The 16,601-nt window shown below is 40.5% G+C and overlaps 1 protein-coding gene across 2 annotated transcripts; it reads left to right on the top strand.

Annotated features, from left to right (window-relative positions):
• Positions 1-421: 421 nt before the first annotated feature.
• On the top strand, positions 422-13,482 carry spock3 (SPARC (osteonectin), cwcv and kazal like domains proteoglycan 3). 2 transcript variants are annotated; one of them, XM_037252056.1, is made up of 12 exons: positions 422-555; positions 676-798; positions 5,407-5,415; positions 5,523-5,562; positions 7,408-7,516; positions 8,076-8,184; positions 9,064-9,172; positions 9,373-9,474; positions 9,561-9,782; positions 10,042-10,104; positions 10,189-10,326; positions 10,921-13,482. In XM_037252056.1, the coding sequence occupies exons 2-12, from the start codon at positions 676-678 to the stop codon at positions 11,064-11,066; spliced, it is 1,170 nt and encodes a 389-aa protein (XP_037107951.1). In that variant the 5' UTR covers positions 422-555; the 3' UTR covers positions 11,067-13,482. The 2 variants fall into 2 exon arrangements, with proteins under 2 accessions (XP_037107951.1, XP_037107961.1); XM_037252066.1 differs by lacking the exon at positions 5,407-5,415.
• The last annotated feature ends 3,119 nt before the right edge of the window (positions 13,483-16,601 follow it).

The raw sequence follows: 16,601 nt of genomic DNA, 5'->3' as shown, positions 1-16,601 counted from the left end.
CACCACTGCCACCTACTCTAGTGGATGTGCAATTACACTTTTGCAGCAATAAGAGCACGTACAAGTCTTTGGTTGTTTGCACGGCGCACAATTCAAGGTATGATGACCATTACTGCTCAAAACATACGTTACGATTGGTTAATTGAAGATTTCTGCCTTAGATCCGAATGTGACTTTGACTGGTTGTTTGTCCGCTCAATAATTGCCTTGTGATTAACTGGCGGTCATTCCAGGGTGACCCCTCCTCTCGCACAAATTCAGCCACCCTAGCCTATATATGAGCTACAGAAAATGGATGTTTATTTTAGTTGCGCTATATTTCGAGACAAACGCTTTATTTTCTAAGCGATCAGGCCAACGTAATTCCACGACAGCCTCCTCTAGAGGAGGAGAAAGGAGAATGTCAGCGCGCGCGCACGCACTGTGTCCTGCGCGTGCACGACACGCTGCGCACACTGCATGTGTAGAGAGAGAGAGGGGGAGAGCGAGCTGATATCAAGTGGTGACGGCGAGCAGCAGAGAGCACATATAGTTTAGACGAGCGGATGCGACAAGGTAGGCACGGAGGCAAAAGCAACACATGACTACACTGCATCGACGTTATTTCCCCTTGTGTTCGTTTTTGCCTTGCAAGACGGACCTGACGTCGTTGTGTTGGTTTGTTTGTGTCCGCAGATGCTGAGCGTCGCCTTGCTGTGCGTGTGCGCCGTCACCCTCGGACGCGTCTCGTCTCGTTCTGACAGTGGCAATTTTTTGGACGATAAGTGGCTCACTGGAAGATGGGATAAATTCAGAGATGTAAGTCACGGTTCGCCACCAGCTAGCCCTATCCCCCCCCCATCGTGTTTGTGTGGATACGCGTTTCTCTTTGCGCCTGACGGGCCCGTCTTTGGTGCGTGTACGTGAGCGTGTCTCAGTCACGCGCTCCCGGTTGGCTATACTATGCATACAATGCAAATGAACCCCCGCTTGGCAAAGATTTGCTTTGACACAACACATACTTGCATTTCCTTCTTAAATGCGTGCAGGTATTAGGCTTGATTGTTACCTGATCTTTGCGCGCTTGTGTCGTTTATGTCACAAAATGGCCAAATGACACACTGCGACTAAAGTTCCGGAAGTCTATTTAAAACAATATTATCTAGCCTCTAGTGGTTTCCCTCTTCACCCTCTCTCAAGTAGTGAGTGTGTTTTGTCCATGGTGTTCTTGGTTCAAATAACAGGCTTAAAGTAAGGTGCTGTCAGCCACCATTACCCAGACATGCCTAAGGCCACTTAGTGCTGCTGCTCATTGTCGTAGCGAAAGCATCCAGCCTCTCATCATCATGAGCTCGGCTGCAGAGTGGCCTCCGAGCAGATTCTGTGCTGGCTTCATCATCTTTTTCAAGGCGAGCATGTACATTAAGCGATGAAAAAAAAAATCCCTTACATGACTCATTTAAACACCAGCATCTTTTTATGTGCAGAAACACAGGTATGCCTACAAGAGCATCATTTAAAGCTGTATTCTTACAAAATGTTGCTTTTACAAACAATGCTATCCATTGCTTGACATTCATTTAACAATACGTTGCTTGTTATTGTGGTTGCCGTATGGTAGATTGAAGCAGTAGGCTCCAAGAAATAACTAAGATTTCTTTCAGCCATGGCAAATATTCCTACTCGGCGGAACCTCAATTTAAAGGATTTAACCCAAATAAAATAGTGTCTAGTCCACCCAAAACGCTCCTTTGTTATCAGTCTGTCAGTTCCAGAATTGGCTGCTGTTATTTAATGGCGCTGTGGCGCAATTAACTAAGACTAGTACACATATTTCCGTATAGTACACGTATCTATTAACAACAATTTTATACTGTACTGGGTATAATTATGCCATGGAAAAAGTGCAAAACTAAAATTTGGTAGTCTGTTGGGTAGGTTTAGGCTATTAAAGGTGTACAGATTTACGTGTTATCTAAACTTGACTAAACCAAGTACATAATGTGTTCTAAATTATAAATAACAAACATTCACAGCACACCAGGAAACAAAAATAAGTTGATACACAGTGTAACTACCTTCTGCTATCTTGTGGAGAAACATTTTATTTATTTATGTTTCACCACAAGTTGCTGGCTTAGATAAGAAACAAAGATTCAGTATGTGTATTTGAGACTGCAGTGTACCCAATTTTATATAATGCATCCAGTGAAAATAGAATGTTATGCATTTTAGTTGGAATGCATGTTTCTGGCTTCAACAAGCAGCAATGATTCGGACTTGCTCGTACTTGCTGAAAATATTGTGTACATGCATGTGGTTAAAAACAATGCAATGAAAATAGCACACTTTTCACTCCCATCACATTTAATGGGCGGGTCTTGGCCTTTCATGCTGCACAAATGAAGTTGCATTTTTCTCAGAATCTCCCCTCGTGAGATATTTCGTATCAAGGAGAGAAATTAAAGCAGAGGCTTAGATTCCTTTAAGACCGCATCACTAATTTTACAAGACAGTTCTTGTTTTCTTAAAATTGTTTTCTACTTTGTGTATCACACATAAAACAATTCAAGTGGAAATGTGCGTTGAAAGCCAAAAAACAAAGAGGAATTGTGATTGTGTATGACATCAGTCACATGGTCTCGTATTTGAAGACCGCAGGAAGATTCCATCTGCTTGCACTTAAAGATTTCTTTGAATTGTATTTTCAGTAGTCACGTGACGGCTTGCAACGCTCCGGGAACTTCCTGTTCACATAAATCAATGGACAGAATCACAGATGTTTCCTAGCAACAGACACAAAAGTCAAATGTTACCATGCTAATAAGTCATATTTAATGCAATTTTTCTCATTTTGCTATTTGGATTCATTTCAAACAGGACAAAACAACACTTGCAGTCAATCGAAAAGAGTTTCTCAAGCACATTTTATTCTTACTGTATTTGCACATATTCTATAATAGGCTTTACTTGATTTAAATGTTATTTCAAGCATATACCGTCTGACCTTTATCTTTACAACCATAAGTGGGCCTCCTGCTAAGTGCACAAGATAGGATCTTGGCCACTGATTTAATGGAACTCCTGTTGGGAGAGCGCCTGGGGCTCTCTGAGCCGCATCTCAATTTTTAGACTTTGTAGAATCGAGTTCAGTGATTAGCTGCTGTGGAAGGTTGGGAAAGCCCCAAAAATGAGGTCTGATATAGAGCGTGACACGTCTTGTCGGACACATTATTGCTTGTTTGCTCATAGAGCACATCTTTAAAAGCGGTCTCTTCATTTCTGGTAGTAGATTTCTAGTACAGAAAGCAAACCACTACTTACAACAAGACATGTTCCTTGAGCAGAAATTTCTGCTGGTTTAGAAGGTGCAAATATTTGATCATTGCACAGTGCTGGCAACCCGCCCTCAATCACCGTATTGATTTATTACTTTTCAGCAAACTGAGAAAGTTAAAGAGTAATAAAAGCTTAATTTGCATTGGAGCACAAAATCTCCTTTAGTTTGTGGATTGGGAACGATGCAACGAAGGTAGCGACCTCGAGGCCTTTTTCCACTTGAGAGCACCTCATTGTTGATCTGTGCGTGCGTCAGTGAGTGCGTGCTTGAACCAGACGGGCCGAGTACAGGGAAAACCTGAGCATTTCTCTTGTTGAACATTAAAATGGAAAATAGAGAGGAGGAAGCCATTAGGGCATAATTAGCAATGGATGGAAGGAGTGGGGGGGGATCTATTCTGAATACAGTAGATGGAAACAAAGGTGATAGAAGCGGTTAGTAAATGTAACATTTTTCTCGAGCTGTCGTTTTTATCACAAGTGCAAAATAGATGAGAAGCGCTAATAGGTCTTGAGAGTCACAGTATTTGGTTTGTGTGCGTATGTGCAAATGATGAGAGAAGACTGTTGAGTACGAGAGAGAGAGAGAGAGAGAGAGAGGTGGAGAGAGAGGGTGACAGAGGTTGAAAGGAGATGGAGCAATAAAGTGAATATGTTCTATATTTAGACACTCAGGAAGCAATTAGATCAGCCATAGCTGACTTTGGCTTTTCTCTGTTTTGGCAAAAGTAAACAGGTGATTGCATGAGTACTGTGAGGCACATTTATCCACTCATCTGTCTGTCTGCACAACAACTGTTTTGATGATGATTCTGTATGTTGTTTGTTTCTTGAACAAAGAATGAATCAGACCAAGAAAGAGCATTTTTTGGTTGTTTTGCTGTTCTGACGAAGGTCCTGGCCTCCATTATGCAATGTTTTCCTCATCTATGCATATTACAGTACCTCCTGACTTGAATTCATCTCTTTGTAATGTAATATGATGACCTTGTAGAGGGAGGGAAAAGATGAAAAGTGTGGCACAATTGCATCAGCAATAAAGTACAAGGAGGCAGTAATAAGAACAAAAAAAAAAAGAAAGACTTGCCCCCTCTTGACATCACAGAAGGGGGGCATGAGGGAAAGAGGAGGAATACTTGACATTAAAATGTCATCCTTTGGAAAGAAAGAAAACAACACACCAGCACACATACGTATTCATTTATGTATAGACAGACCACTTGCAAAGTATTTTTATGCTAATATGCAATATTTTTTTTTGAGTTAGTGGTTGGGTAAGTAGTTTTGAATAAAACAATTCTTTCTTAATCCAGTGAAGAGATAAACATACTGAATGATACATTATAATGCCCCGAAATGAAAATTCATGGCCGAAACTCAAAATGAGGAACCTGAGGCGAGGCCAAAACCGAAATACCGAAAAAAATTCTAATTAATACAAACACCTGAAAATAATTTCCTTACCTGGGTTGTTTTTCCTTTAAGAGCTTTGCATCTTCAGAAGAGGGGGAATGCTGTTTAACCTTTCCTTTTCACTTTGATTTGCATGGCCTGAAATAAAGTCACAGAAAAGTAGTTTGCGCATTTGCAATCCGTGCTATCTAATAATATACATTTAATGTGACCAAAACATTTGTTTTCAGGAAACGTTTCATCAGGCAGCTCCTGCTGATTAATCACATTACGTTTAGGTCACACAGTTAGTCACGTTGTGGGAACACGCTGATCTTTGTTAGTCAGTGCTTATGTGGCCTACGATTTAAAAACATGTTCTTGTATTTGACACGCTGCAAAAGGTTTGAAATGGTCTCACAAAAAACATACACAACTAACCCTATCGTTTATAGTGTTTTCTATAAGCTATTGTTAGTCATGTTATCCAATGTTTGCTTTTTTTTTTTTTTAGCTGTTCAGTTTGATGAGATTCTCCGCGCTACGCTCACGTCAGAGCATTATCTTTGCTGAACACACGCGTGCCCTGAGCGTTGGTGATTGATGCTCACCGACACTCTCATCCATTTCTCTGATAAAGAAACCACTAACAAAATGATTTCCTTTTGCTCTTTTTCTATCATGCCTTCCCTAAAGGAAGTAGAGGTTCGTATAGATCCTTTCATCTGCATTGAATTGCTCATGTTTATATACGTGTGTCTAAGAAGTCTATTTTAAGCGGTGTCCTTATTGTTCATGTTACCTTGTTTCAGGAGCCGGGAACATGGACGCCCTCCAAGCCCTTTGATCAAGGTCAGTATCAATGGAATACCCACAATGATTTTTTTTTCACAGTTCCATGTATACACACACACATTTGTAGGGTATAATTGTTACTAGGGTTGGGCAAAATTACCCTAAAATTAAATCCTAGCTTTTTTCCCACCTCCAAATTTTCAATAGAATTTCCCTCTCTTCAATAAAAAGAATTGCCAGTACATGCCAGTTTGGTTGCCTAGTTTTAATAAACATTTTATGGCAAGGAAAATAAGGCTGTCGACAACATGAGGCTTTAGCACGTCACCCCCGCACAGAAAACTTTCTCTGATGGACCACTTAGGGATAGTAAGGCATTTCTATCTGTATTTTATTCAGCCTGGAGGTTCATTTCTTGTGACTGTACTGTTGAGTCACTCTTGTGACATCACACTACCTGAAAGTAGTTGGTTAAAAAATGAGCAATAAAAAGACTGAAATTCAGGGGCAAACATGATATCTTAGTGAATATTCATTAACGATGAACCCTGCGACATTATACTCCACATTTTCTTTTTTTTTTTGCGGGCCACCACTCAAGTAAAAAAAAGGAGAGTGAACATTTGCAAGGTGCGACTGAAGGCCAAAACTCATTCCCAGAGCCTGCCAAGTTTCTGTTGTCACTCACTAGGCCCCGCCCCTTCAATGAAACAACGCTTGTCAGGACTTTCGCTTTGTCCCACCATACAGTAATTTCAGTTTAAATAACCCTTTTTTAATTCTCTGTTATTGTTTAATTGTGTATTATTTATACAATACAGTGTTATTTTTCATTATTCTGAACATGTAGCAAAACCTATTGTGGTATTTTGTGTCTGCTGGCAGGATTAAAGGAAGCCGAAAAAAGGAATGAAAGTCTAATTTCTCCTCCTCAGTTGTGTTGGCTTGCTTATCTAATGAAGCCAGCCAACATGCCTGGATAGAAAGACTTAATGGCAATGAAGAGATGCTGCTTGCTCAGTCACATGCACTTCATTTGCTCTCAAATTGAAATGTACCGTTCGTCGTCGTGGCCGTTTGTCATCTGACACACGATGGGCTATCTCCCCTTTTATCCTCAGCCGACTAATCATCGAATAAAAGTAAATGACAGCGGCAACATCATTTTTATCCCTCCATTCACCTTGATTCGCCATTGTAGTAAAGAGGGTGATAAATGCATACTTGCATCCCAAGCCCACTAGGACACCAGCGCGTAAAAGTCACAAGTGTAACCTCGAACACATCATGTCCACACTGGACATGACAGGGAAACAATAGTATTAGAGAGTGCGTTGGAGGATGGAGGCTGTGTAATCTAGCAAAGCTGCTCAGGGATTACCCTAAGGTTCTTTAGCGGAGAGGTCGCTCACAAACTGTTCTCAGATCAGTTCGGGGCCTCAGATCCTCTCTCTACATGTGGAGTACGTACCAAATGCAGATCTGCGATCTTAAAAGCTCGACGTCACCGTCGGCTGCTACCAGATCAGTTGAACGAGTCTCCGCACTGATGTGAGGTCAGGCGTGGCATCTATAACGAGTTCCGTCTGTTTTTAGCGTTAAGGATACTTACGGTATTACGGATTTAGGTTTGGCGTGGGAGAGACATTAGTGGCTCGAATTACCGTGCGCAAACAGATGTCTCACACATATCCATGCGGCTCGGAAGGATCAAAATGAAAGTACATGCTTTGTCTAAAGAATTGCTGACGCATCTGGGAAAGAACAAAACGAACATTTAATCCTAGGAGATTATTCTCTCCTTGCTTCCGTGTGTTTATTGTTTCTAGAAGCCTCTCTTGGAAAGAGGACCGAGCAAATTCAAAATATACACACTTAAAAGAGTTCTTTTTGTGTTTGTAGGCCTTGATCCCGCCAAAGACCCGTGTCTGAAGATCAAATGTGGCCGCCACAAGGTGTGTGTGGCTGAGGACTACAAAACAGCCACTTGTGTCAGCCAGAGGAGGGCTAGGTAATCAACAACACACACACACACACACACACACACACACACACACACACACACACACACACACACACACACACACACTCACTGGTCATGTTAATTGCAGTCAGATGTTTCCATATGACAAAGCTGCAAATGAAAGATGAATGTTGGCGCATCAGCAGCAAATCAACTTTTTATTACTTGCCATGGCTCCATAGCAGCCTGCTGTGTTGTCTCTTCACTTATTTAAGTGGCAGGAAAGCGCTTAGACCAGAGCGCTTTTCCGATGTTTGCGACTCCTCTACTGGTTGCTCGGCTCCCTCGTGACGGCGGCTGTTGAGTCCAATTACCACAGTACTGATGCAAAAGTCTGCCAAGTTATGTGAATGGGCCTTGAATATGATGAGTTTGTTGTGTGTGTTTGGTGGGGACACTGCAGACAAGACTGAGGACAGCAACGCCATGCTGACCTCATTTCTCATTCTCATTCATCGCAATACATAGATACCAAATGAGAATATAACCACACACACACACAAATCTTCAATTTGACCTTCCTTATCACCGTGTTGATCTTCTCCAGCTTTAAAGATGCCAGTGTGTACCAGAGTCCTGGTTCCAAGTGCAAACCTTGCCCCGTGATCCACCCTTCCCCTGTTTGTGGAACCGATGGTCACACCTACTCCACCAAGGTACCATCGAGTGCACTCAGCGGTGTAACAAAATCTCTATATTGTAACTTTGGATGACTTCATTTTGCCTACGGGGACTAATGACTAATTAATCGATTCGGCATTCTGTTTCTAATATTCGTATTGCTGGGACTGTATGTTCTCAACTCCTGTTTCATTGCCGGTGTTCAATTGAGCAGAATGATGCTGCCAGAAGGGTTTTGTGCGAAAGTGTTTGTACGTTGTTTGACTGCAGGTCAAATCATTTTTCCCTTTTAGACTCCAACCAACAGAATTAGGTTGTTGTTTTTTTACGCCTTAGTGCTGCGCGACTTGCCACTCAGTTTTATTTGTCCTCGTTTTATTTGTCACAACACCCACAAAAGTGGAGTTGATCATTGTTTTGTTCCTTCAACAACCAAGTGCAGATGTTATGACAGTAGTTGTGCAAAATTAGTAAATAAATTACTCATTCATTACTAGGAATGGTGCTGTTGAGGATTTGAATGAAGGGGTAGAGAAATTTCTTTTCACCTTTTGTGGCAAAGCTAACAAACAAACTTGTGACCTTCCACAAATGTTTCTTCCCTGGCTCAAAGTTCAACCAGCTCAATGAATTATAGAAGTCAAGTTTATTACAGCAAGACAGTGGTGCCCAAGACTTTGAGACAGTAGGCTACTGTTCCTTCTTCAATTACATAGATATCGTGATTGCATTGCAGAATTTCTGCACCATCAGTATGTTGTCATAATTGGCAAAATATTGCAATAATATTGTATCGGGACTTTTCGGCGATCCCCACCCCTTGTACATATAAACTAAGAAGAAACAGGGGATTCACATTACTTTCCTCATAATGTGACTCACAGTTTTCTCCTTCTACTGTTTCATTGCATTAGTGCAAGTTAGACTACCAGGCATGCATCACTGGCAAGAAGATGACTATCAAGTGCCCTGGCATGTGTCCTTGCCCCACTCAGCCTGAAGAGAGCTCCACAGAGCGGAAAGGTGAGACCCACCCACACACGTACAGGCTCTAAAAAGATGGATACTGTGGTGCATGATCAGGATGAACAGGCAAATGATATCCTGGCCCCTTTTTCAAGCTCATTGATCACCTGAAGTGATTCCGTCGCCTCTTAGCCACCAAAAGGAAGGAGCGAGGCAATAAAGCAGCATCATTAATCATTACTGTTGTTCTCTCTCAGTGTGCAGCGAGTCTGAACTCAAAGAGGCGGTGGGTCGACTGAGAGACTGGTTTAGAGTGCTACATGACAATGGCAACCAGAACAGAAAGATCCAGAAGAACAGTGAGTGGCAACATTTACGTGTATCCTCTTAATTAATTGTTTGAATTAAATACTGTACATAATATCAGATTATTTGTCACTCCCAGAATTTGAGGTTGGGGCATTACCTGTATGCAAAGATCCTCTCGGATGGATGTTCTCTCGCCTCGACACAAACTTTGACCTCCAACTGGACCAATCAGAGATCAAGAGCCTCTACGTGGACAGGAATGAGCCTTGCTCCGACGTCTTCTTCAAGTCTTGCGATACACGCTCTGATAAAGTTATTTCCAGCTCTGAGTGGTGTACCTGTTTCCAGAGGTACACAGGTAATAAATATCACTTGTTAGAATGTAATTCCGTTTGATTATTAGGTTAACTTTTTTTTTTTTGGTGTAATAAAACACTCGCATGTCACATAGACTCACTTCCAAATTTGAAGCACAACACTGGAAAACTTTGCTGACTTCGACTGCTGTAGAAAATAAAGGAACACAAACAGTATCACAAAGTTCACACCAACGGAGCCTTTTTAGTAAGGCAGACGTGTGCAGTTTGTAACCACAGTCCCTCCTCGTCGCCTTTCAGACTCCCCTTGTAAAGCTGAGCTGTCATCCATCGGCAAGAAGCAAGTGGGAAAAAAGCTACTCGGTAAGCACAAACTAACGCACACACCCATGCTGACAATCACGCTGCTTCCTCCAATCATTGTGTGTTTTGGCTCTCGTCTCACAGGCCAGTATCTGCCCTCCTGCGACGAGGACGGATACTACCGCTCGCACCAGTGCCACAGCAGCAGCGGTCAGTGTTGGTGTGTGGATCGCTATGGCAACGAGCTGGCCGGCTCGCGCACCCATGGCCCGGCTGACTGCGGTAGGTAAAGTCATGTGAGGGAACTGAGAACGGGAGTGCATTCAAACACCTCCAAGGATAAAAAAGTTTGGAAATTGAAAAACTTACTTCTGCTTAGTTAAGAAAGAATAAGAAATAAGTAGCACGGGATTTAATTTTAGTGGCTTTGAGAATATAAAAAAAAATAAAAATCGAGCATTGTATCAAAAGTTAGGAGGTATATAGGTGCGTCTAAGGTCACTCATGGAACTTGGAAATTAACTCAAAAGTCAAGCTACCACTGTTTAGGAAATGATCAACATTTTTTAGAGAGCACCAATGTGTCGGACAGCCGATTAATCGGTTAGTTAATAGTGTCACGACTATTGTGAATGTTTGGATGAAGTTTGTCTGTATGCAGGCAGAAGCTAGTTTGCTTCGCTAACTAGAAAACAAAGCTTAAATAAATGATGGAGCAACTTCTGCTCCAGCTCGTTTCTTGGCTGGTTTGCTGAGCTTCGGGGAGTCACGCTAGCTGTGTTTTGTATTCATTTCAAATCAAACTTTCGGAAGATTGCTTTCACGCACAGAAACGTTTAGTCACTTGTGACATTTTGGATTGTTCTCTGTTTTTAGGTGTGATTTTAGAGTCTTCTGGAGATCTCGGTAGCGGGGACTCAATGATCACCGAAGACGATGAAGATTCCTTTGTCCTCAACGAGCAGGCTGGAATGGATGATGAGGACGACGACGATGACGACGACGATGAATATTTGTCGTAATTTTATTGTATTCTTTTTTTTTAAGAAAAGAAAAAAGAGAAACTGTTTGTTTGGTCAAACTGCACGTTTCTAGGCAACCCCCCCAGGCAGATATTTCATTGTACTAACAGCCTAAGGACTAATCTGTGTATTCTTTGTTTTTACCTATATAGCAAAAAAAAGATGTTTCATTTTTCTTTTCATTTTACGCCCTACTGTTAGCTAATGGCATTTGTCGCCTCGGGTGCCGTTGGCAACAAAAATAGCCAATCCTGTGCTTTGGATGTGGTCACATGTGCAAAAAGCTCCCCTTTCATTGGACACGCGTGTCCTCTAGTGTGTCCTGTCCTTGTACACCACTCAAGAGTGTTGATGCCTGAGGCGCGCTATTTAAGAGATTTCCCTCTTCATCTTCTTTATCCCTCGCTCTCCTGCTCCTTATCTAATGTTCCTGTGTATAGGTGGGATGTCGATGATGTAGATAAGAGAATATTGCGCTCTTGAGGTTTCTTTTCATCTCCATTCGTAACTGTGACTGTGGAAAAACGAGCAGGGTTAAACACGCTGTAAGCGTTGAGACAAAAAATGGAGTTGGAAACCTATATTTAAAAAAACAGAAAAAAACAAATCATCTCAAAAGGCTCAGCTCCCGATTAGTGCTTAGAGGGAGGGAAAAAAGCCAGAGGCGTCGAGGGTGAAAATGATGATGTATTTTTCTAATCCATTGTTGGATGATTACAGAGGATTTGTTGTAGCATGTTCAAACGCTGCGTGACGTTGCAGCGGCCAACTTCAAAATAGCGTGTACAGATTGAAGCACGGCTAACAACAAATCACATAAAAGATGTTTACTGAGTTTAGGAGGGAAAAAAAAAAAAACTGCTGTACAGTAAATGTTATGCGTTTTTCTTTTTGGGGGTCTTATTCAATTCGAAAAGAAGAAATGTGTTGCACAGGAAAAGAGCCACACAGCCATGCGGGGTGATGAAAAGGTGAAGGTGTGCCTTTTTCTAGCATGGACAGGTGATAGACTGAACGTGGCTTAAGATGATCTGATCGGGAAATTACGTGAGAGGGACTTTACTGTCTGGCATTTCTCATACTGTAGCTCCTGTTCTCCTTTCTTTCGTAGGATCGCTACAATGTAGAGAAGCACACAAGCTATTTAGGGGCTAAAGATGTTTAATTCCGCTGGATTTAAACATTTTATACATTAGTACACTGACGAGGGAAGATGGAAAAAAAAAAAAAGAGATTGGAGATTAATTTATAAGATATAAGAATCTTTGCTCACATGTGCAGCCAAACCTCGTGGAGTCACTGACAAAGAGATGGACAAACTATGTTTTTATTTTTTTCCAGTTTAACTTGCTTGACACTTGTAGGAGAAATTGACAGTAATAAGCACATTTTAAAAAGTCAAACTCAAATGCCATATTAGTTGTGTGTCTTTGCAGTATCATCTCAGAGCAAAATACCCGGTCAAGTTACCGCCACAGGGCCTCACAAATCAATTCTGCTGGAAAGTGGTGCTCATGGGCAGAACTAAATGTGTAAGCAAGAAGTTTTGAGAATTGTGTCTATAAGAAGAAAATGCCTGTAAATCTGAGTCTGTTTTGTTCAACAGTTGTATTTTACAGAAGAATTGTATTCAAGCATCAGAGAACGCAATTAGAACAGTCTTTGAATAGAAATATACTGTCTTTCTATTGGATGATTTTATTGAACTCCAAGGTTTTATTGAAGTGAATATCTGTTACAAGCTTCATAGAAAATAGTAGACATAGCAAAATGTGATAAATCGCAGTTCTAGACAATTGTGCGATTATATATATATATATATATATTGTATATATATATATATATACTATATATATATATATATATATCATATGATGACGCCACTGTTCTCAATTATTATGTTTTTATTCTATGTAAACATTCATCGTCTCCCACATCCCACGTTTAAATGTGCGCTCAAGATGACGACATGAGCTAAAAATTGTATCTCTAGAAGTATGACATTCTTTTTCTTCTCATAGAACCTATTATTGATTTTTATTTGAAATTTATGGTATAATATCATAAACAAGTGTAGGGTGCCCAGTGGGACACATTGTGGTCTAGATCATTAAACTGTTTATTTTTCAAGTAGGTCTTGATATTTCTAAACGTGTGCCATCTGTGACCCTAATAGTTTTTGGTTTGGCTCTCTTAACATGGAATTCCACTTCAAATCAAGAAATTCTGATAAATAATTCTACTTGCAAACTTGACTGGCTTAGAGTAGACACTGTAGCTATTCTTAACACTGTCTTGGTTAGCGTCTAAAGCTTCTGGCCATACAGATGCATTTATTTTTTTGTTTTTCTTTTCTTTCATTTTTTTTTTACAGTGTACCTATGATTTGCTGAAATAAAAAGCTATATTGACCATTGCTTGCATCCTGCATTCTTTGCAAACACAATCCAATCCCCTCATTGTTTCACTTCCTCCCTAACTTTCATCTTGAATGTACTGTAGTAGTGAGGAAACAAGGAAAGTTTTGTTATAAGTGAAAAAAGCATGAGCTGCAAAGTTGATGAAATACACTGCTGATCTTGTCCTGGGATCAGAGTGATTAAAATAAGGCGTGGATTAAGCACACTTATGCATAACTTAAAGCCATTTTAGAGGTGGGAGTGACAAAGCGCTTATTTGTCCGCGGTGACGTGTATGAGCGAGTGTGCGTGTTTAGCGACATCACTGCATTATGTAGGAGGAGAACAGCTTAATATTTCATGACTTATTTCATGACTTACAAACACTATAGGCTACAGTGCATACACACACACACACAGCAGGTATGAGCTTCAGTGAATTCAATACAGTGGGGAGCAAACTCAACATTGCAGTGTTAAGACAGGTACACTGACCTGGAAAGAGTGTTTCCCAACATAACATTTGTTTGTGAGGGAAAATCCTATGATAGAAATATTATTATGAGAGGTACAGATTTTCAAGCATTAGTTTATTATTGTTAATACTGTATTGGTAGTGGTACCTAAGCTTTATGGGAAAAAATCTCATTACTGGGGCATTGCAGTCTTTATTGCGGAACAGTTGTGCATAATAGCGATTATATAGCTACACAATGAATTTAAAAAGTCTACACACCCCTGTATATATGGCATTGTTTTGTGTTTATGATTTAAATATTGAGACCAAAAAAATGTCAAATGTTTTTTTAGTTTTAGTATTTTTTAGAGTTTAATTGCAAAAAAAAAGCAAAATCCTATGAGAGAAAGTAAGTAAAAAAATAACATGCACATCCGAATCAGGATGCGGATGTGTTCAGAATCAACCATCACATTCTTTACATGTTAATGTAAAGGTTGGTACAATGCTGCTCACTTTTAAAGTCTCTATTTGAACCTGAGAAAACAAAGAAAGTCTCGCTGGCTTTTACTGACATTTAAAGTTGCATCTTAAGGCAAAGGTTCACAGAGAGTGTCCATAGCAACAGTTAGATGTCACTATTCAAAGGTATCAGTCGAAGTGTACAACATTTAAAAAGAAATAAATGTCATAGGTCCCAATGAAAAAAAGTCAAGTGTAGAAAATATGACATTACCATGAATGATGATGGTGAGGATGAAAATTCGTAGGGAGGCTGGCAAGAGGTACTGAAAGAGTAGCAGGAATTTCTGGCAAGTACTGACAATTTAATTTAATACTGTGTGTGTTGTAGTCATGTGATCAATCAGGCACTATTCGGAAGCTCGTCTATATGTGACGTTTTTCATTGTTTGAATTTTGTACGTACGCCAGTGTGCATGCCAGCGCGTTGGCAAGCACTTCTGAGTAAATGTCAAATGGTCATTTTAACACGCACTTGTGCGCTCCCTGTGTGCTCAGCCTGTGGATATGCATAGATGCAATCTCAGAGGCTCACTTCTACCCAGTTGTTGGACAAGGGCCAACAATACAAAAATGATCTGTGGCGAGAGAATGCTGAAGCTGTAATGGGAAGTGCCTCAATTTGCAGGAAGCACTTTTGATGTTCGGAAATCAGGTTTCTTGGATAAGCAAGGGTCTATGACGCACGTTCTCTTTTACCGGGATTTTTTATTTTTTTAAATTGACTGTTATGGTGGTATGGTGCTATTTTTCATAGAAGTGCATGCAATGTATATGTACAAACATTTCATTAGGTAGACACCTTGCAAACCAAAGTCGGCATTTTTAAATTTGATATGCTTTCAAAATAGAGATGAATTCCTTTTTTGGGCTTTCCGTGATTTATTATTCCCTGCCTGTTCCCATGACTGTGAGAGGGAAAAAACAAAAGGACCTATCCTAAAAGACACCAATGGAAAAATACGGTGCTTTGTTTTTAATTGCCATTATGCCACCCAAATTTCATTATGTAATTTTATCATTTGTTTCATACTCAGTCTCACTAATTGATGTTTGCACAGCTCTTTTGATTGTGCAATTCCAATTGTTAAAAGGAAGGACTGAGCTTTGAGCCGAGGTGCTGAGGAGGCAGGATGGCTCACTTTAATGGTGCCTATGTTAGTCAATACACACTGACACACGCGCACACACACAGGAAGCTCATGTTTCTGTGGCTGAATCAGCACGCACATTAGTGAGTGGGACGGGATAGGTTTAATGGCTTTAAACTATTTACCATTTGATGTGGGCCTTTTTTCCCCACCCACAGGTCAAATCCTTATTTCATCATATATTATGTTGTGAACACAACACAACGCAACACAAAACATGATGAACACTGCTTGTTAAGAGAAATACCACAAGGCAACTACAAAATCCATCTCCTATTCTATAATGGGCTCTGTTATGAAATACAGTATTGTACATCTGCTAGGTGCCAAATAAGTTCTAATAGTGTCATAATAACAATAGTTATCATTCTGTTAAACTTCACTATCAGGGATGTGGTGGCAATTGGGAAATTCAGGACAAGACCCGAATAGCCAGTCCATTCTAGGCTGATATGGCACAGCAATTTTTTTCTATCCCTATATAATTTCCAATACACACAAAATTATTACAAACTGGTGGCACAGTGGAGTGTTTACTTTGAATACATTCTTACTGTTAGTGCCTGCCATCAGAGCCAGTATTCATTTAACAGATAAACCAATTAGCAAGTAAAAATCTGTATTTTTCTTACAAGGAGTTACAGCGTCACTTTTCTACTTTTTGTACGACTCAATACTCACTTATGAAAATGTTGTCAAAGTAATTCAATGTACTGAGAAAAAGAAAAAAAAAAGTGTAATCATACATCCTGTGGCTGTGGCACAGGTCTGAAAGAAGGAGGTGTTTTCCTGTCTTTTTCAGCCTCTCAACAAAGGGCTTCCAGGAACGACTGGCGCTCCGCGAGTACTAAAGGGATCACTTAGCTGTGACTGGCCATCAAGTGCTGCTCCTCTGTACTCCTGCTTTTTATGGGAGGAGACAGGCAAAACACACAAAGAGAGCTTTCCCATCAATAACCTAATGGCTTCGTGGCTTGATTCCGCAATGGAAGTCAAATGGGCACCA

Source organism: Syngnathus acus, chromosome 1 (genome assembly GCF_901709675.1).
Source record: "Syngnathus acus chromosome 1, fSynAcu1.2, whole genome shotgun sequence".
NCBI classification, from domain to species: domain Eukaryota; kingdom Metazoa; phylum Chordata; class Actinopteri; order Syngnathiformes; family Syngnathidae; genus Syngnathus; species Syngnathus acus.
This window is presented reverse-complemented; position numbering and strand designations above follow the sequence as displayed.

What these genes read in the sequence shown, in the direction of transcription:
- spock3 (XM_037252056.1), top strand. Translation starts at nt 676, where the DNA reads ATGCTGAGCGTCGCCTTGCTGTGCGTGTGCGCCGTCACCCTCGGACGC. An exon ending in GAGCTCCACAGAGCGGAAAG is followed by an intron (nt 9,173 to 9,372) that starts GTGAGACCCACC and finishes GTTCTCTCTCAG; the next exon opens with TGTGCAGCGAGTCTGAACTC. An exon ending in CTGTTTCCAGAGGTACACAG is followed by an intron (nt 9,783 to 10,041) that starts GTAATAAATATC and finishes GTCGCCTTTCAG; the next exon opens with ACTCCCCTTGTAAAGCTGAG.